At 54.4% G+C, this 19,650-nt stretch overlaps 3 protein-coding genes across 5 annotated transcripts; all 3 read right to left on the bottom strand.

The window, feature by feature from the left end:
* Positions 1-544: 544 nt before the first annotated feature.
* C1qb (complement C1q B chain) lies at positions 545-5,166 on the bottom strand. Its single transcript, XM_042688523.1, has 3 exons — positions 5,001-5,166; positions 2,849-3,052; positions 545-1,325 (listed from the first exon to the last, which is right to left on the bottom strand). Exons 2-3 carry the CDS (start codon positions 3,030-3,032, stop codon positions 751-753), a joined length of 759 nt encoding a protein of 252 aa, XP_042544457.1. The 5' UTR covers positions 3,033-3,052; positions 5,001-5,166; the 3' UTR covers positions 545-750.
* Positions 5,167-8,665: 3,499 nt separating this feature from the next.
* C1qc (complement C1q C chain) lies at positions 8,666-12,216 on the bottom strand. Of its 2 annotated transcripts, none has more exons than XM_042688566.1 (3): positions 12,128-12,216; positions 11,710-11,891; positions 8,666-9,497 (listed from the first exon to the last, which is right to left on the bottom strand). In XM_042688566.1, the coding sequence occupies exons 2-3, from the start codon at positions 11,888-11,890 to the stop codon at positions 8,941-8,943; spliced, it is 738 nt and encodes a 245-aa protein (XP_042544500.1). In that variant the 5' UTR covers position 11,891; positions 12,128-12,216; the 3' UTR covers positions 8,666-8,940. The 2 variants fall into 2 exon arrangements, with proteins under 2 accessions (XP_042544500.1, XP_042544499.1); XM_042688565.1 differs by having other exon boundaries at positions 11,710-11,903; positions 12,128-12,215.
* A 3,306-nt stretch (positions 12,217-15,522) lies between these two features.
* Positions 15,523-18,150, bottom strand: C1qa (complement C1q A chain). 2 transcript variants are annotated; one of them, XM_042688564.1, is made up of 3 exons: positions 18,052-18,150; positions 17,178-17,341; positions 15,523-16,321 (listed from the first exon to the last, which is right to left on the bottom strand). In XM_042688564.1, the coding sequence occupies exons 2-3, from the start codon at positions 17,332-17,334 to the stop codon at positions 15,738-15,740; spliced, it is 741 nt and encodes a 246-aa protein (XP_042544498.1). In that variant the 5' UTR covers positions 17,335-17,341; positions 18,052-18,150; the 3' UTR covers positions 15,523-15,737. The 2 variants fall into 2 exon arrangements, with proteins under 2 accessions (XP_042544498.1, XP_042544496.1); XM_042688562.1 differs by having other exon boundaries at positions 17,918-18,139.
* Between the last annotated feature and the right edge of the window lie 1,500 nt (positions 18,151-19,650).

Genomic DNA, 19,650 nt, shown 5'->3' with positions numbered 1-19,650 from the left:
TCTTTCAGAGAAGCTCTTACACTTTTGCCTTGAGCCAGCACTGGACTGCCATCCTCCCATTTGCTCATCCTGTTTATTTGGGATTACAGTTACGCTACCATGTCTAGCTTGTTGGCTGAAACAAACAAGCTACTATTTTGCCTGGCTATGCTCAAGCTTCAGTTTCCCAATCATCATTTCTCAAGCAGCAGGGATTACAGGTATGAGCCACCAGGCCTGGAGCCTCCTATTTGATTCTTTCTTTTCTTTTCTTTTTTTTTACCTTGGGGCCTGGGTGCTGTCCCTGAGCCTCTTTGTGTTCAAGGTTAGTGCTCTACCTCTTGAGTTACAATACCACTTCCTTTTTCTGAGTAATTTATTGGAGATAACAGTCTCATGGACTTTCCTACCCAGGCTGGCTTTGAACCAAGATCCGAGGATCTCAGCCTCCTAAGTAGACAGGATTACAGGTGTGAGCCACCAGCGCCCAGCTTTCAACTGGTGTTTCTAAACCCTTACCATGTACCAGATGCTGGGACCCACAGTTGAACTAGAACACTTGGCGTTGGTGTTGAAGAGTTTATTTACTCATTCATGTGTTTATTTATTCAGCATTCTCAGAGCTCTGCTCTGTGCTTTGGGCTAGGCCAGGGGTGATTGTGTGTGTGTGTGTGTGTGTGTGTGTGTGTGTGTGTGTGTGTGAGAGAGAGAGAGAGAGAGAGAGAGAGAGAGAGAGAGAGAGAGAGGAGATGGTAGAGAGTGACCCGGCTCTCATGCCTCCACATCGGGGAAGAGCAGGAATCCGGAGAAAATGCTATTGGCACCCTCAATGCCCAGCAAGGAGGCCTTGTCGGTGGCCTGCAGGAAGACCATCTCCCCTTGGTCCAGCTTGAGGACCACGCTGCCCGTGGTGACCTGGAAGGTGTTCTGGGTGTAGTCACAGAAGGTCACCACCTTCTGCATGAGCTCCCGGCCTCTCATGAGGTTCACGCACAGGTTCCCGCGGGAGCTGGCATGGTAGGTGAAGTAGTAGAGCCCTGGCACCCTGCAGGTGAACTTGCCGCTGCGCGGTTCATAGTTGTTGTTGGCATTGGTGACCATGCTTTCGAAGCGGATGGCCTGACCCTGCCGCAGATGAGTGTTGATGGTCCTCAGGGCAGAGAAGACGATTTTCTGTGTGGCCTTGTAGTCACCTGATTCGCCCTTGGGACCAGGAGGTCCAGGGAGGCCTGGGCCACCTTTAGGGCCAATGGGTCCCTTGGGGCCAACTTTTCCTGGGTTCCCAGGAATCCCTGGGTCTCCTTTCTCTCCAAACTCACCATGGTCTCCAGCTAGCCCTGGAAGTCCTGGGGGAGACAAAGGCGAGAGAAATGAGGAGACCGGAGGCTACTGACCCGCCGTGTTTGGGTGGGGACCTTAGCTGGTCCCTTTGGACATTGACTTCCTGTTTGTGGAAATGTAGGAGCTTCAGAGAAGGCACAGAGCTCCCTGACTCTGTGGTACTTCACAGGGAAGGGAGCAGTACCCCCTTCTTCCTTCCCTCCCCCCAGGAAGGCAGCAGCCCTACCCTTTGTCTCTGGTTGCACAGTCTCCTTGTCAGGCTTAAACCTAGAGCAGGGGTAATGAGTTCACCACATGTGTACTGGAACCTTCCACTCCCTTACCCACAGCAGACATCCTTAATCAATCACTGCACGCATCCTAGCTGCGACAGGAAGTGGACTGCAGAGTCCCTCTTACACTCTGAGCAGCCACTTCCTCTTGTTTTGGCACAACGCAAGACTTGTTTTCCAGTTCAGTGGCAGAGGACAGAGTCTGAGAAGCTGGGCTCTGGGAACCCGTGCACCTCTGTCACACTTTACATTACTAGTTGTGTTGCCTGTATACAAGTCATATTCTCTGAGGCTTAGCTTCCTCACCTGCAAAATCAGAGTGTTGGTTTTTGTGGGGTTGTGAGATTAAAATAGATTGTGGGAGGGGAGAGGGGCTGGTAGAGAGGGCTGCTCCAGTACTACAGACTAAAAGAATAAAGAAAGCCGGGCACTGGTGGCTCATACCTGTAATCCTAGCTACTCAGAAGGCTGAGATCTGAGGATTGCAGTTCAAAGCCAACCCCAGCAGGAAAATCTGTGAGACTCTTATCTCCAATTAACCACCAGAAAACTGGAAGTGGCACTTTGGCTCAAGTGGTAGAGCCTTGAGCTGAAGAGCTGAGGGACAGACCCAGGCCAGTGGCTTACACCTGTTAGCCTAGCTACTCAGGAGGCTGAGATCTGAGGATTATGGTTTGAAGCCAGTCTAGGCAAGATGGTCTGTGAGACTCTTATTTTTAACCACCAAAAAGCTGGAAGTAGAGTTGTGGCTCAAGTGGTAGAGCACTAGCCTTGAACAAAAGAGCTCAGGGACAGCGCACAGGCCCTGAGTTCAAGCCCTGAAACTGGCACACACACACACACATACACCCCACAAAAGAATGAAGAAATTGCCTGTTACAAGAGGGGTTTTCATGCTTCCCAAGTTCTGTCTGGTTGGAGTGGGAGGAGCCCTGTGTGTAGGGGGGAGTGAGAGGAGCCCCCTGTGTGGGTGGTGGAGTGGGAGGCGCCCCCCCCCCCCCCCCGGGAGAAACCCTGTATGGGTGGATGAGCCCTGTATGGTCTAAGTCTCATTGTTCTCTGGGCTGCCATGAAGAAGACAGGAAATATGCTGGGCCTCCAAGTGTTCTTATCTAGAAATGGAGACCCGAAGTCCTTTCTGGCACAGTTACTGGCTGTCCAAGGGCTTTTGTAGTCTCTAAGGCAGGGAACTGTGACTCAAGAGGGAAGACTTGGGGCCTTGGCCCATGACAGTTCTGTTCCCCAGCATGCAGTACCTGTGTCTCCTTTGGTCCCTGGCACCCCAGGTTGGCCATCCGTGCCAGGTAACCCCGGGATGCCTGGGATGCCAGGGATGGCCGGTGGCCCAGTGCAGCTCTTCTGAGCCCAGGAGACCTGAAGTGGACCCAGGAGCAGCACTGACAGCAGCACTGTGATGCTGCTCCATGGGGTCTTCATCATGGCTCTGTCCCAGCTGCCTCCTGTGGAGAAGACAAGGTGGGAGGTGACTACCACATCCCTCCCTCCCATCCTCCCTCCCACTCTCCCTCCCACCCTCCCTCCCATCCTCCCTCCCATCCTCCCTCCCATCCTCCCTCCCACCCTCCCTCCCACCCTCCCTCCCATCCTCCCTCCCATCCTCCCTCCCACCCTCCCTCCCATCCTCCCTCCCATCCTCCCTCCCATCCTCCCTTCCACCCTCCCTCCCATCCTCCCTCCCATCCTCCCTCCCATCCTCCCTCCTATCCTCCCTCCCATCCTCCTTCCCATCCTTCCTCCCATCCTTCCTCCCATCCTTCCTCCCATCCTTCCTCCAGCCCATCCCTCAATCCAGCCATTCATCTATACTTCTACCCACACATCCATCACTCCATCCATCGCTCTAGCCATCCATTCATGTCTCTTCCACCCATCTACCTCTCCGCCTTTCTATCTATCCATGTATCCATCCACTCATCCATCCATCTCTCTGTACATGCATTCATCCATCCATCCGTCCATCCATCCATCCATATACCCATCTATCCAAACCCTGTACTAGGTCCTGGGGATACAGTGATGAGCAAGACAAAATATGGTCCCTGTCCTCAAGGCCCCCAGGAGGAAAGAGATGACAAATAAATGGACATGGTTGCGGGCTGTGACTGATGCTCTGGGAGATGGGTGGGTGCCCTGAGGGGTGGTGCTGGCCCTGGCTTGGGAGATGGTGATTGGCTTTGTGAGAGAAGTCCTCCCACCAAGAAGGTCTTCTCCACAAGGAACAAGCAATGATTGGACTGAAACCAGAGGGTTCACGAAGAGCTGAAGTAAGAATGTTCTAAGAAGAAAGAAAGATGGAAGAAAGGCTCTGAGGTAGGGCTAAAGTTGGAAGCCTGCAGGGAGCCCAGGCCAGGGGGGAGCAGGGACAGGAGAAACTGGGAGTGGAGACTGCATGGGACAGGGGCCAACTGAGAGCTGGATTTGATCCCACACGTTCCCATCTATTAGAGCGTCTGAATCTGGGGTGTTTATGCAAGCAGCCACTCTGTATCTTCAGGACGTCACTATATGATAGAGACTCATTTCTTGTTTCCTTCCTTCCTTCCTTCCTTTCTTTCTTTCACTGCTTATGGGGCTTGAACTCTGGGCCTGTCCCTCAGCTTTTCAGCTCAAGGCGAGCGCTCTACCACTTGAGCCACTTCTGTTTTTTTAGTGGTTAATTGGAGATAAGAGTCTCATGCACTTTCCTTCCCAGGCTGGTTTCAACCATGATCCTCAGATCTCAGTCTCCTAAGTAGCTAGGATTACAGACGTGATCCCCAGCACCCGCTAGAAACTTATTTCTATTGCAAAGAAGACACCGGAGGGCAGGCTGCACATTCATAAGCACCATGTAGTAAGAAATGGAGCCAAGGTCTCCACCAGCCTACCAGACCAGCTCTGCTCACAGAATGTTCTTGAGTTTCTCGAGGGGCCCTGACAGGGCAGCGTGGCCATTCTTAATCCCAGAGAACCAGGAAGAAGCCCCTGGATCGAGCCGAGCAGGTCCTCCTGGCCAGAGCCCCCCTGGCATCCATTCTCAGAATGGTCCATCTAGTCGAACCCTTGGCCTGGCCTTTTGCTCTCTTTACAAATTAGATTCCATCCAACAAACGAATAATGCCAAATATTGTTCCAAAACATTGAGTTTGCTCAGGACCCACGGGCTAGGAAGGGCAACTCCATCCACACGTAAAAACTTCCCTACCAGAGGTGGCTGAGCTTCACAGAGCAGGAGACCCGGCTGTGCCTCAGTGAGTCCCCACAGCGTGTGGGACATGTCTGGAGCCAAGAGCATGTGTCTACAGTATGTCTCTACAGTGATCTCCTTTAGGGCTCGCTGAACCCTGGAATGGCTCTGCCCACATTCCACCACACGGCCCCATCTCAGGCACCGAGCCCCAGCCTTACCTGGGAACTTGGTGTCCTAGAACGCCGAAGCCAGGCCGCTGCTGTGGGACCGGGGGCCAGGATCCTGCTGCTCTGTGTCCAAAGAGGAAGTTCCTTGCCTCGGAGGCGGAAGGGCTTTCCCCCTGGCCATCCCCTCCTGAAGTCCAGTGGGCTGCTCCCACACTCACCCCACACTCCCGATCCTGCTGAATTCAGGCAGTTTCAGGTCCCATTTCTGTCTCCTGGGGGAAGGTTCCGGTAAATGTCTGGTTGTGTGGTTTCGCAGACTCAGCAGCTGTGGGAACAGGCTGTCCTGAGCAAGTGTCCACAGCTGGCCACTGTGCCAGGAGTGACCCCCCCCCCCGACCTTCCTCGGGTAGCAGTACTCCTGGATAGACAGCAAGGTGGCCCATCTTGTGCCTGGCCTAGACTTAAAGTCTGAGTTCTTGACTTGAATTCTTACTCTGCCCATTGCCAACTAAATCTTCTCAGCCAAGGGAGCCCAGGGAAGCCCTGACTTTTCCTCTCTGGGATGGGGCTGTCATTGTACCTGCTGGACAGCTGTGCTTGGCCCTAGGAGGAGGCTGGGGTCGCTTGTTCATGTAACACGGGTCCCAGACTCCTCTGGGCTCCTCGCCTGTCCCTTCTTGTTCCGCATCTCTGCTCTTTCCCTGCTCTCAGAAAATAATCTAATAATGAATTTTAAATGTGTTCATTATTTATTTACACCCAGCTCCATTGGAGCTAATGACAAGAACAGCTACAGGCAGGACCTTGTTGCTTATTGATCTAAAAACAAGCCAAAGTGAGGGCTGAAGGGGACTCGGGTATCATGGGCTGGCTTTTCTATCTGGGGAAACCGACACCCAGAGAAGCACATCCATCTTTCAACAAGCGTTTCTTCTTGGCTTCCGTGAGCCTTAGGGGGCTCTGCCATGGGTCCTCTCCCCCCGGAGTTTCCCTGACCGGCAGACTGGGTCAGCGTCGGATGTTTCTGAGATCAGTGTCACAGAAAAAGCCCATAGCCCATGCCAAGGGCATCCCTGGCACTGTGATCCAGCCACCATGGTACTAGGGCCAGGTTGAAGGTCACGTGGTACCCGTTTGAGAGCACAGCACCCGGGGGGCCTTCTTGTGTTGGGCTCATAAACCCAGAAGGATGGAGCAGGTGAATGTGATCACAGTGAATTATACACATGCATAAAATGCTGCAATGAATCCCCGTTATACAATTCACACACACACATACACACACATAAGGATGAGTGTAAGTTAGGTGTTAACTGCCTGAGGCGTCATGGAAAGAAAAGTTTGATAAAACCCAAAGGCTATAAGAACTCTGGACCAGGAAGAGAAGGAGCACAGAGAGAGAGAGAGAGAGACAGAGAGAGACAGAGACAGAGACAGAGACAGAGAGAGACAGAGAGACAGAGACAGAGACAGAGACAGAGAGACAGAGAGGGGGAGAAGGAGAGAAAGAGAAAGCTGGCTGCAGGTCCCAAGAACCACGTTTTAACATCAGCGCTGCCTCTGTCCATGTGTGGGTTCAGGCGGGTTACTGGCAGAGGGATCTCCCTAAGGCTCACATAAGGCAGTGTGGCTTCTGTGAAGGGAAGACCACCGATGGAGGCTAGGGGGAGGCTTAGACCCAGGGATGGGGACTGAGGGGTTCCTGTGCCTTGGTCCCTGAGTGGAGCCCCCTGTTTCTGTACCCATAAAATAACTGATGGAGAGAGAGGGTTGATTCTACAAAAACGAAGTCTACAGCATGGGAGTGTAGAGACATCCCCCTTTTCTCATGGCAGACAAGCTGGTGTGTGTGTGTGTGTGTGTGTGTGTGTGTGTGTGTGTGTACTGCAGTTTGAACTCAGGGCCAAGGTATTGTTCTTTAGCTTTTTTGCTCAAGGCTGGTGCTTGGCCACTTAAGCCACAGCTCCACTTCCAAATTTTTGGTAGTTAAGTGCAGATAAGAGTCTCTTGGACTTTCCTGCTTGGGCTGGCTTTAAACCACAATCCTCAGATCTCAGCTGCCTATGTAGCTAGGACTACAGGTGTGAGTCACTGGCCTGCCTGCCTGCCTTCTGCCTTCCTTCCTTTCTTCCTTTCTTTCCTCCCCTCTTTTCTTCTTTCTTCTTTCTCATTCTTTTTTTTTCTCCTCCCTCCCTCCCTCCTCCCTCCCTCCCTCCCTCCTTCTCTCTCTCTCTCTTTCTTTCTTTCTTTCTTTCTCTTTCTGTGTTGGCTCTAGACTTTAACTCAAATCCTGGGTGCTGTACCAGAGCTTTTCTGCTAAAGGCTACTGCTCTAATACTTGAGCCACAGCTTCATTTCCAGCTTTTTGGCAGTCAGTTGAAGATGAGAGTCTCATGGTCTTTCCTGTTTGGGCTGGATTTGAACCATGATCCTCAGATCTCAGCCAAATTAGTAGCTAGGATTATAAGCCTGGCTTAAAGCTAGTATTTTCTAAAGTCTGTCTCTCCTGATAAAGAAAGAACAAGGAAATGGTTATGGAAAATAAAAATGGAGCAAAGCTAGTTGCCAGGTACAGGTTTCTGATCTGACACTGTGGCCTAGGTAGCTGGTGCATTGATTTTGTTTTAAACAAATGAGAAATGAGGAGAAGGGTATCACAGCTGGCATGGTTGGCCAGCCACTAAATGGTTGATGGAGTGGCAGCCGTGACTGTTGTGGTCAGTGACCAGGGCTTGGCCTTGCCACGGTGAACCAGCCAGCGTCCTGTGTCCCTGCTTCCTGTCCTTCCTGTGTATCTTCCTCTCAAGCGGTAGAGCACTAGCCTAGCTGAGTTCAAGCCCCCAGACCACCATAACCTGAAAGGGCTGGTTTGGGGACTACGTGTGAAGTTCACCTATCGCTGCCTGACTGCGGCAGCTGGGACCGGCTCAAACTTGACAGCTTGTGGGCAGCTGTGATTTTAGATGATCTCTTGGGGACCCTGGAGTCTGTGTGTTATTTGAAGGGAGTCAGACATCTGGGGTGGGTAGGAGGAAGTCTCCCTCTCTCCTGCCCATCCCCAGGTACAGCTATGAATATTAAACAAGTCAGTGTGTATGAAGCCCTTCTCATGGCCTGGTGCTCAGCAGGAGCTCAGCAAATGTTAGCTCTGATTTTTTTAAAAAAATCTATCCACTTGTCTGTTCTGCTTTTAGTCTCTCATTTACCCAGTGAACCACTCATTTTTTTTTCTGTTTTGTTTTGGAAAGAGAGTCTTGCTATATAACTCAGGCTGGCCCCAGATTTATGATTCTCTGACCTCAGTGTCCCCAGTGCTGGGATTCCAGGAGGGTACACCATCACACCCCAACTTAGGTGTGCATTCATTTACTCCAGTTCACCCGATCGTTCAACACAAGTTACTTGTACAGCTAATTTTTTTCTCTGTGGTGGGCTTATCAAAGCCCAAACTCCTCCCGAGCAGAGAGCTGGGAATTCAAATCTGCTGGTTTTCCTGTGAGCCTGGGAAGGTTGACTGGCAGCCATGCTCCCTCCCCTCTGCCCACCTGACAGTAGACAGTCCCCAGGGGACCTCTGACAGCCGTAACCACCCTGGAGCATCTTGCTCCCACCAGACCAAATGGGACTGAGGGTCTCCATGCTGACAGTCAAGCTGCGGTCAGCACTACCCAAGGCTTTAAGTTCAGGGCATTACCACTGGAAAAAAAAAGAACTAGTCCATGCATATTTATCAGACTAATTATTTATTCATAGATCTCCCCGCCTCTTGCAAGAGCTGAAACAAAAAAAGTGAATGACAATCTAGTTAAGTATCAAAAGAACAGGACAAGCAATGACTCCTGAAGGAGCTCAGAAGAGGCAGGGAACAGAGAGGGTTGGGAGTCAGGTGGGCTTCCTGAAGGAGGAGTCCATCAGGTAGGGAAAATAGTCTGAGCCAGGATGTGGGAATGGAGGGAGGTGGCCAGCTGTGGGCTGGCGTTGGCCTGGTGCTCTAGTCGGGGAAGAGCAGGAAGCCGGAGAAGACGCTGTCAGAGCCCTCGGTGCCCACCATGCCGTTGTAGTCATTGACGGCCAGCCACACCTCCTGGCCCAGCTGCAGTTGCAGCGCCACGCCTCCGGAGCTGACCTGCTTGCTGTTGGACAGGTGGTCACAGAAGGTGGTCATCCTGCTGCCGCTGCGGTACAGGTGCACACACAGGTTGGCCGTCTGTGACGTGTGGTAGACAAAGTAATAGAGGCCAGGCACTTTGCAGGTGAACTTGCCCGTGCTGAGGTTGTAATCCCCCTGGGGGTTGGTGATGGCCGAGTTGAACTTGACCAGGCCATTGGCTGCTGGGTACAGGGAAGTCTGCCGAGTGACTGTGAACACCGACTGGTGCTTCTGCTTGTACCTGCCCTCATCACCTGGCATCCCGGGAGGCCCCCTGGGGCCCTGATCTCCTGGCATCCCAGAGGCTCCCATGGGGCCATTTTTCCCCAAATGGCCAGGCTTACCAGGCTCTCCCTTCTGACCCTTGGGTCCTTGAGTCCCAGGGATGGCTGGGATTCCTGGAGAAAGAAAGGTAGGCAGGGAGTGATAGAGCAGGGACTGAGAAGAGGGGATACTGGAGGTGCCTTCCAGTGTTGCGTGTGTGTGTGTGTGTGTGTGTGTGTGTGTGTGTGTGTGTGTGTGTGTGTGTGTGTGTGTGTGTGTGTGTGTGTTGGTCCTGGGATTCAAACTCAGGACTTGGATAGTATCCCTGAGCTTTTTTGCTCAAGGCTAGCACTCTACTACTTGACCCCATGCTCCACTTCCAGCATTTTGCTGGTTAATTGGAGAGAAGAGTTTCACAGACTTTTCTGCCCAGGCTATCATCCATCTGCTATCATCAGATCTCAGCCTCCTGAGTAGCTAGGATTACAGGTGTGTGCCACTGGTGCTCGGATTCCAGTGTCTTGTCTCTAGAATGTCCTTCCCAGATGGACTGTCCCCAAGAGAGTGGTTTGCCGTCTGACTATCTAAGGTACTTTCCTGTCTCTTGGTCTTGAGTTCCACCCCTGTGATGTGTGTGTGTGTGTGTGTGTGTGTGCAGACAGCACTAGGAGATGCCAGAGACTGTCAGAGGGAAATGTCAGTCCAGGGAAAGCATGCACCTTCTATTCAGCATGTGTGGGGCTTAAAATTTTTTTAAATCAGAGTTCAACATGAGCAAATTCAGACCTCATCTAAAAATTCTGGTTCTCAGGGGTTTGTTGTTATTTGTTTATTTGCTTTACAGGGATTTTTTTAAAAACAAAAATCAGATTTCTCCAGAAGCTTGTGGAGCTTATTCATGAATGATCATCTCCTCCAGAGCTGATTGCTTAATTTTCTATTTGTAGTTTTTCAACTTTTTATCTTTGAAATAATTATAGAGTTGTAGAAATTTGAAGAAAAAGAAGGAGAAGAGGAAGAAGAGGAAGAGGGGGAGGAGGAAGAGGAGGAGGAGGAAGAAGGGGTAGAAGAGGAGGAGGAAGAAGAGGAGGAGGTGGAGGAGGAGGAGACAGGCTCCATTAGCTTATGCCTGTAACCCTAGTTACTCAGAAAGCTAAGATCTGAGGTTTGAAGTTTGAAGCCAACCCTGGTGGGAAAGATCATAAAACTCTTATTTCCAATTAACTAGCAAAAAGCCTGAAGTGAAGCTATGGCTCAAGTGGTAGAATGTCAGCCTGGAGCAAAAAAGCTAAGGGACAATGTCAAGGCTAGCTCCAATTCTAGTTCCAATACCAGCACACACACACACACACACACACACACACACACACACACACACACACACACACACACACACACACACACCCCACATATACAAACAGAGGTCCACAGAGAGGTCCCTCATACCCCTGGCCTAGTTTTCCCAATGTTGTTTCTTGCATAATTCATGCATATGATCAAAATGGGGAAAGTGATATTTGCACAACCTTCTGAGTGTGTTGGGGATGAGTGTGTCACATGCATACATCTGAGTAATGGGCACCTCTGCAATCAAGCCCAGCTGACTTCTTTGGATTGTTTATCTTGAAAGGGACGGGGGCCTTGCCTAGGCTGCCAGGCTGCACAGCGCCTGTGTCTAGTCCTGAGCGCCTCCTCTCCCAACCCCTCCTCCCACCCAGAAAACCAGAGGTGGCGCTGTGGCTCAAGTGGTAGAGCGCTCGCCTTGAGCTAAAGAGCTCGGGGACAGCATCCAGGCCTGGAGTTCAAGCCTGGTCCTGAGCACCACCTCTCCCAAACCCTCAGTGTCGGCACACGGAACCCATGCCAGGAGCCGAGTGCATGGCAGCCACCCTCCAGATACTGCTCTCTCTAGCTGCCCCAGCCCTGTGCGGCCCTGTTCAACTTCCCTCGTGTTACGCATGAGGAAACTGAGGCACTGCACGTAAAGTGGCATGTCCTCATGGAAGGAAGGGGCGGGCCGGGCTGTGACCTTGGCGGTCAGTGCAGCGGATGCGTTCATGGTGTGGCCACCACCACGAGGCTGGGTGAGCAACAGCGCAGGTGTAACAAGATGGCAGGGGACACCTCAGTTTGCCCCAGGCTGTGACTGCCAGGTGCCCTGTGACCCTCCCTGCTGCCCCCTGGGACGGGGGATAAGGGCCGCAGCCTAGGCGCTGAGGACTCAGGAGCCAGAGCCGACACGGCAGTGGGATTCTTCATTGTCTGCATTCGTTGCGATCCCGCCCCCATCACCCCATATGGACGCATTGTCTCAGCCCTGTCCTAGCACCCGGCTGGCAGACTCACCTGGCTCCCCCTTGGGCCCTGGCAGGCCATCGTGCCCGTCTTTCCCGGGGGCTCCGGGCAGTCCAGGCATCCCTGGGATTCCGTAGCAGCCGGTGCCGGCCTGGGCCCTGAGGGGCAGAGCCAGCAGGAGCAGCAGCAGGTGGAGTGCAGGGCAGGGCGGGCAGCTGGGCCCCACGGCCATCCTGAGGAGGGGGCTGGATGGGGAGGTGGTAGAGCTGGACCCCAGCCCACTCTTCCCTGTTACCCCTCCCCCTCCTTCTCTGAGCCCATCCCCCGCTGCAGCCCCTCACACTGGGGGCGCTATGATGAATGGACTGTGGGGCTCAGGGCCAGGCCCATCAGGGAGAGGACAGCTCCTCCTCTTGCAGAGTGAGCCAGAGCTTAGGAAGGTCCAGGGAAAATCGCCATTGGCTCTCACCTGGGCGTGGGAGGGGTCTCAGCCTCTCCTGGGGTGGGGGGTTTCTGATGTAGTCACAGCAATGTCCCTGGCTCCGTGTCCCTCTCCCAGGCAGGAGGACACCGTGTTGGAGTGACCAGAAACAAGGACTGCCCAGATAGGACTAGGCACCCCTCCCCCAGCGCTCCCCTCCCCCAGCCCCCCTCCCACATCCCCTTTCCTGAGATTTCCCCTGACTGGACACTTTCATTTGTGTTCTGAGCCTGACTGACCACAGTGACACCACTGTCGTGGCCAGGGTCATGTGTGTCTAAAAGGAGGAAACGTCTGCAGCTCCAGCACCTGGTTCAGGACGTGTGTGTGTGTGTGTGTGCGTGCGCGCTCATGTGTGTATTGTGTGTACATGTGTGTGTTGTGTGCACGCTCTGTGTATACACGTGTGAGTGGACGGAGCCCCAGGCACAATGGCTCCACAATGGGCCGGCCCACCGTGCGCCCGGTCTGTCTGCAGCCCTCATGTGAGCGCTCTCTTGGCTTTTTCACTCAAGGCTGGTACTCTACCACTTGAGCTATGTCTCCACTTTTGTTTTTTTGCTGGTTTATTGGAGATAAGAGTCTCTCAGATTTGTCTGCTTGGGCTGGCTTTGAACCTCTATCCTCAGATCTCAGCCTTCTGCATAACTTGGATTACAGGAGTGATCCACTAGTTTGCAGCCTGGGACCCAGGCTCTTGAATGAAGGATGGGCTCCTGGTCTCCCCTCCTTCCCTGACAGCTCCATCTGCCCCTGTGTCCTGGCCTCCACTTGGCCTCTGGTGAGGAGGCCCTCCAGCTGGCTTAGCTCCCCTCATGAGGTTCTTTTTGTGTATGTGTGTCAGTCGTGGGGCTTGAACTCCGGGCCTGGGCGCTGTCTCTCAGCTCTTTAGCTCAAGGTGAACACTCTACCACTTGAGCCACAGTGCCACCTCTGGTTTTCTGGTGGTTAATTGGAGATAAGAGCCTTGTAGACTTTCCTGTCCAGGCTGGCTTTGAACCGCAATCCTCAGATCTCAGCCTCCTGAGTAGCTAAGATTACAGGTGTGAGCCTGGTCCCTCGGGAGCTCTAAGGATGAGGTTGGTGCTGGGTTTGTGGATTCCATCTCATGACTGCGGCTTCCTGGACTCCAGGACTCCCAGTGCAGTGGTCTCCAAAGCAGACTTCCCACGGCTTCTCAGGGTACTCAGGGCAAGGACTCAGTGTACATTGTGCCTCACCCCATGCCAATACCAGCACCTCAGAGTCCTGCCCTGCCAGGCTGAGTGTCCTTTAGGGCCTCGCCTGCCTGGGCTGTCCGTCCTGTGGCACAGGGCTGCAGAGTGCAGGACAAGACAAGGACCTGGAGAGCACTGGGCCTTGGGCGTCTCTGGTGGGTGGGGGCCTGGGAAGAGCACAACCGGGGAGGGGGCGGGGCGGGGGGACTCTGTGTCCTGGAGTCCAGCCCCGGGCTCCCATCTTCCATCCTCGCTTCCTCTGTACCTGGGCCTGGCTTGTCCAGCAGGTGGCAGCCTCAGCCCGTGTTCAGCCTCCTTCCCTGCCCTGCCTACCTGGCCCAGCTCAGCTTTTCCCTCCCAGGAGGACCAGAGATTGACTGCGAGGTGCAGGGGATGAGGCTGGGTAGAATTTAGAGTGAGACTCACCCTAGCCAGGTCTCTCCTGCCATGCAGGAGCTCCGGTGATAGCCTCTGCTGTGGGGGTTCCCCTCTCTCCATGGACCCCCCGACTCCTTCTTGACCCCAGAGACTGTTGGTGAGAGGGCTGGGGACAGAGTCCTGACTCTGGCCTGTCAGAGGTGGGTGGATGGTGGGCAGGGGACAGTCCCCTGTGACTCTGAGAATGGTGTGTGCATGGCGGCACGGGAGAAGGGAGGACAGGGTTTCCAAGACTTGTGCATGTCGGGTGTGAGATGTGTGTGTGCCTGAGGCCAGTGGTCTGCACATGTGAATTCAGGGTGTGTGCCTGTGTGTGAGACACACATGAGTGTGAGAGAGAGACACAGAGGGACCGCGATGGGGAGAGAAGGCATATTTGGAGGGCTTGCAAGTGTTCCTTGAAGGTGGAGGCAGGCAATGCCTGGCATAACAGCTCGCGCGTTCCCCCACAAGCGGCTGCATGTGTGTGCATGTGTGTGTTTGGAGTTGCTGCATGTGTGTGCATGTGTGTGTGTTTGGAGTTGCTGCATGTGTGTGCATGTGTGTGTTTGGAGTTGCTGCATGTGTGTGCATGTGTGTGTTTGGAGTTGCTGCATGTGTGTGCATGTGTGTGTGTTTGGAGTTGCTGCATGTGTGTGCATGTGTGTGTTTGGAGTTGCTGCATGTGTGTGCATGTGTGTGTTTGGAGTTGTAACCAGTGTGTATCTCCTAGGGCATGTGTAGGCGTACACTGAAGGGTGGTCCTGAGCCCATGTCTTATGAGCAGTGCATGTGCTCCGGTGCCTGGGGATCCCAACAGAGATGGTGTGCGCATGTGTGCACACACACGTACTGTTTGGATATGTGAATGGCCTGTGCAGGTGTGTGCTGATCTGCACACATGTACTGCAGGGCTGTGCATATGTGCGCTTATGTATAAGTGTGCTTGTGGTCCATGCACATGTGTGTGTATGTGTGCGTGTGTGTGGTTGGTACATGTGTGTGGTGGTATATGTGTGCTTGTGGTCTTGCGCATGTGTGATTGTGTATGTGTGTTGTGTGTATGAGTTGTACGTGTGTGTGATTATGTATGCGTTTATCATCTGTACCAGTGTGGCTGTGTATTTGTGGCTTGTGCACCTGTGTCATTGCATACATGTTTGTGGTCTGTGCATGCGTGTGTCTGTGTGTTCCCCAGCTCTGCAGGCAGCTGACAGCAGCCTCCCCTCTCTGATTCCTGGCCCAGGTTGGAGGGGTGCCGGTGTGCTTGGCCAGGTGCAGCTGGGGGGCTGGGGAGGGGGAGGGCACACACAGACATGGCCGCAGCAAGCTGGGGGTTCAACCCAGCCTCTCCTCTGGGATGCCCACCTTGGACCTTACGTTCCCTGTCTTGGCCTTGCTTCATCCATCTGGAACGTGGCATGGGCACCCACCTTGGAGCTTATTATCAAGCTACCTCCCAAGCCAGGAACCAGGCTGTAGTTGTGACACTCGGAGTCATCCAATCCCCCAGCAGCCCACCGAGGAAGGTGCGGCCACTCCTCCCGCCGTGCAGGTAAGGAAACTGAGGCCACAGAGTGAACGTGACACGCACGCGATAAGCAGCCGACACACGGTGGTGTCTGGCTTGGAGCCCCGCTGATGGGCTTTTGGCACAGACACAGCCGCTGCCTCTCAGCGCTCAGCAAGGGTCACCCCTGTGCCCCCTGCCCGGAGCCCGGAGTCTCCATCGCACCCAGTCTGGCAGACTCAGACTCACACATTTATTCCAGGGAGATCTCAAAGGACCCTTACAATGAGCAGAGCGGCGGGCTGCCACGCCTCAAGGCTCTCGGCAGCCCCTTCCTTAGGTGGCTAAAGCGATGGCACCCTCTTTACCGAGCAGAGCACAGAGCCTGAGAGGAGGTAAACACGGAGGAGGAGGAAGCCTGAGGTTGGGGGCTGGGGCGGGGTGGCTCCCTGGCTCAGGCTGAGGGGAAGATGAGGAAGCCACTGAAGATGCTGTCAGCCTCGGGGCCTTGGTAAATGCGGCCCTTTGAGGCGTCTCTCTCGATCCAGACCTGGTCTCCGTGTTGCAGCTGGATCGCTGTCCCCCCAGACACCACCTGGAAGAGCCCCTTGCTGTTGTAGTCACAGAAGCCCACCAGGCGGCGCTGTCGCTCCGGCTGGCCCCTGGGGGCGTGCGTGATGGACAGGCAGATGTCCCACTGGGAGACCACCTGGAAGGTGAAGTAGTAAAAGCCCGGCACGGCACAGACGAAGTGCCCGGAGTGGTTCTGGTAAGGGCCTTCCTGGTTGGTGATGACCGTGTCGAAGATGACGGTGGTGCCGCCTGCGGGAGGGTTCCGCCGCACGGCGGAGAAGGCAGGCCGGGGCTGATCTCTGATGTTTCCTGGGTTGCCCTTGATCCCCTTTAACCCTGGGGCACCCTTGTCCCCCAGAGGCCCACTGGGCCCCGGGGAGCCCACATTGCCGGGCTTTCCAGAGGGCCCAGGCTCCCCCTCATCGCCTTTAGGGCCTCTGATGCCTGTCCGCATGCCAGGGATCCCTGGAGGAGAAAGAGCAGATTTAGGGGTGGGGGTGGGGACTCAGGGCCTGACATCCCAGGGAAAGAGGCTTTCCTCCCAGGGACCTTTGGGAGGGAAGGCAGGGGAATGGCAGGGCCTTGGAGAGGCTGATTCTGAGCCAGGTGCTGGTGGCTTGCACCTGTAATCCTAGCTACTCAGGAGGTTGAAATCTGACTATCAAGGTTCAAGGGCAAGAAAGTCTGCGAGACTTCCCCCTTCCCCTTGTGGGGCTTGAACTTAGGGCCTGGGCGCTGTCACTGAGCTCTTTTGCTCAAGGTTAGTGCTCTACCGCTTTGAGTTAACAGTGCCACGTCTGGTGGTCAATTGGAGATAAGAGTCTCACAGATTTTCCTGCCCTGGCTGGTTTTGAATCACCGTCCTCAGCTTCCTGAGTAGCTAGGATTACAGGCATGAACCCCTGGCACCCAGCTTCTGTGAGACTCTTATCTCCAATTCATCACCAAAAAGCTGGAGGAGGAGCTGTAGCTTAAATGGTAGAGGGCCAGCCTTAAGCAAACACACACACACACACACACACACACACACACACACACACACACACATATCTGTTTGTCATCATTTTAGCCACTGAGCCATGACCAAGGACTGGGAGCTGCCTCTGACCTCCCCCCTTATCACTCAAGCCCCTAATTCTTCAGAAGAGGAAGTGAGGCCATAGAAGGAAGTAGGGCCAGCAGAGGTTTGGGGGTGAGTGGGGGGGGGGCAGGGAAAAGGCCTGGTATCCTCAGCCCTGGGGGCCAAGTACAAACTGGAAGGGCTTCCTGTGGAGCTCCTGCATCCCCCAGCCAGCCACCCGAGTCAAGAGCCCGCACGTACCCGGCTCTCCACGTTCCCCCTTGAGGCCTGGGCGGCCCGGGCGGCCCGGTTTTCCTGCAGCCCCGTCCTTCCCATTGGGGGCTTGGCACACATCCTGAGTCACTGCGGAGGCCAGGAACATGGCCAGCATGCAGGTCAACAACCAAGGAGCCTCCATGATGTCACTGTGGAGACAGGCAGGGCGTGGGCAGGCTGGACAGCACCTGCCCACCATACCGGACTCACCTGCTGGAGTCTCTGCCCCCGACCCCCGGGGGCCTCCAAGCCCTGTCCACATCCATTGTCACACACACACACACCTGTGTGTCACACTGTGTGCACACTCCAGGATACTAACTGACAGTGAACAGACCTACTCCTGCCCTCCCTGGGTGCCCAGGCTCATCCGCTCCATGCATGATCAATTTCAGTGAGCAAATATTTATCAAGCGCCTGCTCTGTATTTAATTAACACCTTTCCCCAGATGGTGGAGCTCTGTGCGCTCAGGAACCACAAACCCTGCCGCTGCCCGCTCCTCCACGGCGGCGCAGTCCCTGCCAGCATTGAGGACCAAGCCCCCGGGCCCTGCCCCCAGGGCTCCTTCCTCCTGCAGAGACCCCACTGCTGGGCTCTGCTCCCCCAGCCTTTCCCCAGCTTCTTATATGGGGGGGGGTGCTCAAATCCAGGAACGATGGGTCTGCGTCTCTACACCCCCATCTTCCTCCAAGCTCGCACCTCAGAGGTCGGGCTCCCCCCCCATCTATTCTGAGTCCTGGAGCAGTGTCCCTGCTTCTGTCCCAGCACCGACACAGCTACCAGTATTCTCCCTCTGGCCTGCCTCCATTGTCCTGGTTCCCCAGCCTCGCAGCCCCCACTACCCAGGCCTGGCCTCACCTGCCTGGGCTGCCAACACACGACTGGATGATTCTGCCTTCAGCCCAGGAACCGGGTAGGACAGCGGCAGGGACAGCCAGCAGGAAGGGCCAGCAGGAACCCTAAGCCGTCCAGCCAAGTTTCGCTTCCCCCACCCCAGGCCCCCTCCCCCTCTCCCGCCCCGGAGCTGCCTTAGAAGCTGACAGGGGAGTTTTGACCTCAGCAAGACTGGGGTGTGGACATGGGGCCGGGGGTCCCACTCGGGCCACAGCTGTTGGGAGGTGGCAAGGTGGTGTCTGTGCGGCTGGGGTGTGGACGATGGAGGACACAGAGGCGCAAAGATCATCAGGGCAGGAGGAGTTTCAAAACCTGTAAGTTGCCGGCCACTTTCGTGATTGTGAAAGCAGCTGGGATGGTGCCCACAGCCTGGGAGCGTGGGGGAACAAGGAGCAGGCATTAGTTTCCAGATGACCACTTCCCAGTGGCTTGCCTTCCGGAAGTCACATCACCATCCGGGCCTCAGGTTCCTTATCTATAAATTGGGAACAACAGATTCTACTTCTTTGGGCTATTTTTCTCTTTCTTTTTCCTCTTCTTTCGCTCTCACTTTCTTTCTTTCAGGGCTAGACTTGAACTCAGGGTCTGGATGTGTCCCTTAGTTTTCTCACTCAAGGGTAGCACTCTACCACTTAAGCCATAGCTTCACTTCTGGCTTTTTGCTGGTGAATTAGAGATTAGAGTTTCTTGCGGGGCTGGCTTTGAACTTCAGTGTCAGCTTCCAGATAGCTAGGATTTGAGGTGTGAGCTGCTGGCATGGGCTCTTCCTCAGGGTCTTTTAACATGGGAATGACACAATGTTAACATGGTACCTAGTAAGTTGGCTTCATCATTGGCTTTACTCAACATCTATCTATCTTATAGCCACGGATTCTGCTATCTGGAGAGCATTGTTGTTAGTGTTCAGGTGGATAGTTTGCTCATCACCTAGAAGCACAGCCCCCTTGCTGGTCTGTCATCTGACCTGCTTGGACCCCAAGGGAGCTTTCCCCATCGAGTGACTTTGTCTCACCCACACTTGGGACCAGTGTGTTCAGGCCCCGGCTGACCTCGTCTCTCGGCTTTGTTCCTCACATGCATTGTGGATGAGAAGAAGGCAGGCGTCCTGGCAGGTACAGGATGGTCCAGAGCTGGGATCCTCGAACCCCTGCCTTCCTTTTTCACCTGTGGTCTCCTGTGGCACCCAATACGTCACACACCAGCAGGAGGCTTTGGTTGAAGGGTGCTAGCTCCTCTCTTCCTCTCCAGGATGTAGGAGGTGAGTGGGGTCCTCCGGTCAGCTTGTTAGCCTCACTGTGTAGACTTGGGCCAGCGGTATCTTCTCCCAACCTTTGTATCTGTAAAGTGAACATGGTACAAAGCTTCCTACCTGGACTACTGACACATTGACATTACACTAGATGGATACCCGTGTAACCTTTGGCCAGGTTACTGCACCTCTCCCAGCCTTGCTTTCTCTACCTACAAGATGAGGCAGAGTGAGAGGCAGGCAGGTTGCCCCAAATGGTCCCCAACACCCTTCCCAGAATCTACCTTCCTCTATCATGTCAGCCTCGCTTTTCT

Source organism: Dipodomys spectabilis, unplaced genomic scaffold (genome assembly GCF_019054845.1).
Source record: "Dipodomys spectabilis isolate Male_0828 unplaced genomic scaffold, ASM1905484v1 ptg000118l, whole genome shotgun sequence".
Taxonomy (NCBI): Eukaryota; Metazoa; Chordata; class Mammalia; order Rodentia; family Heteromyidae; genus Dipodomys; species Dipodomys spectabilis.
Note: the sequence above shows the minus strand (reverse complement) of the source record. Positions and strands in the feature narration are given on the sequence as shown.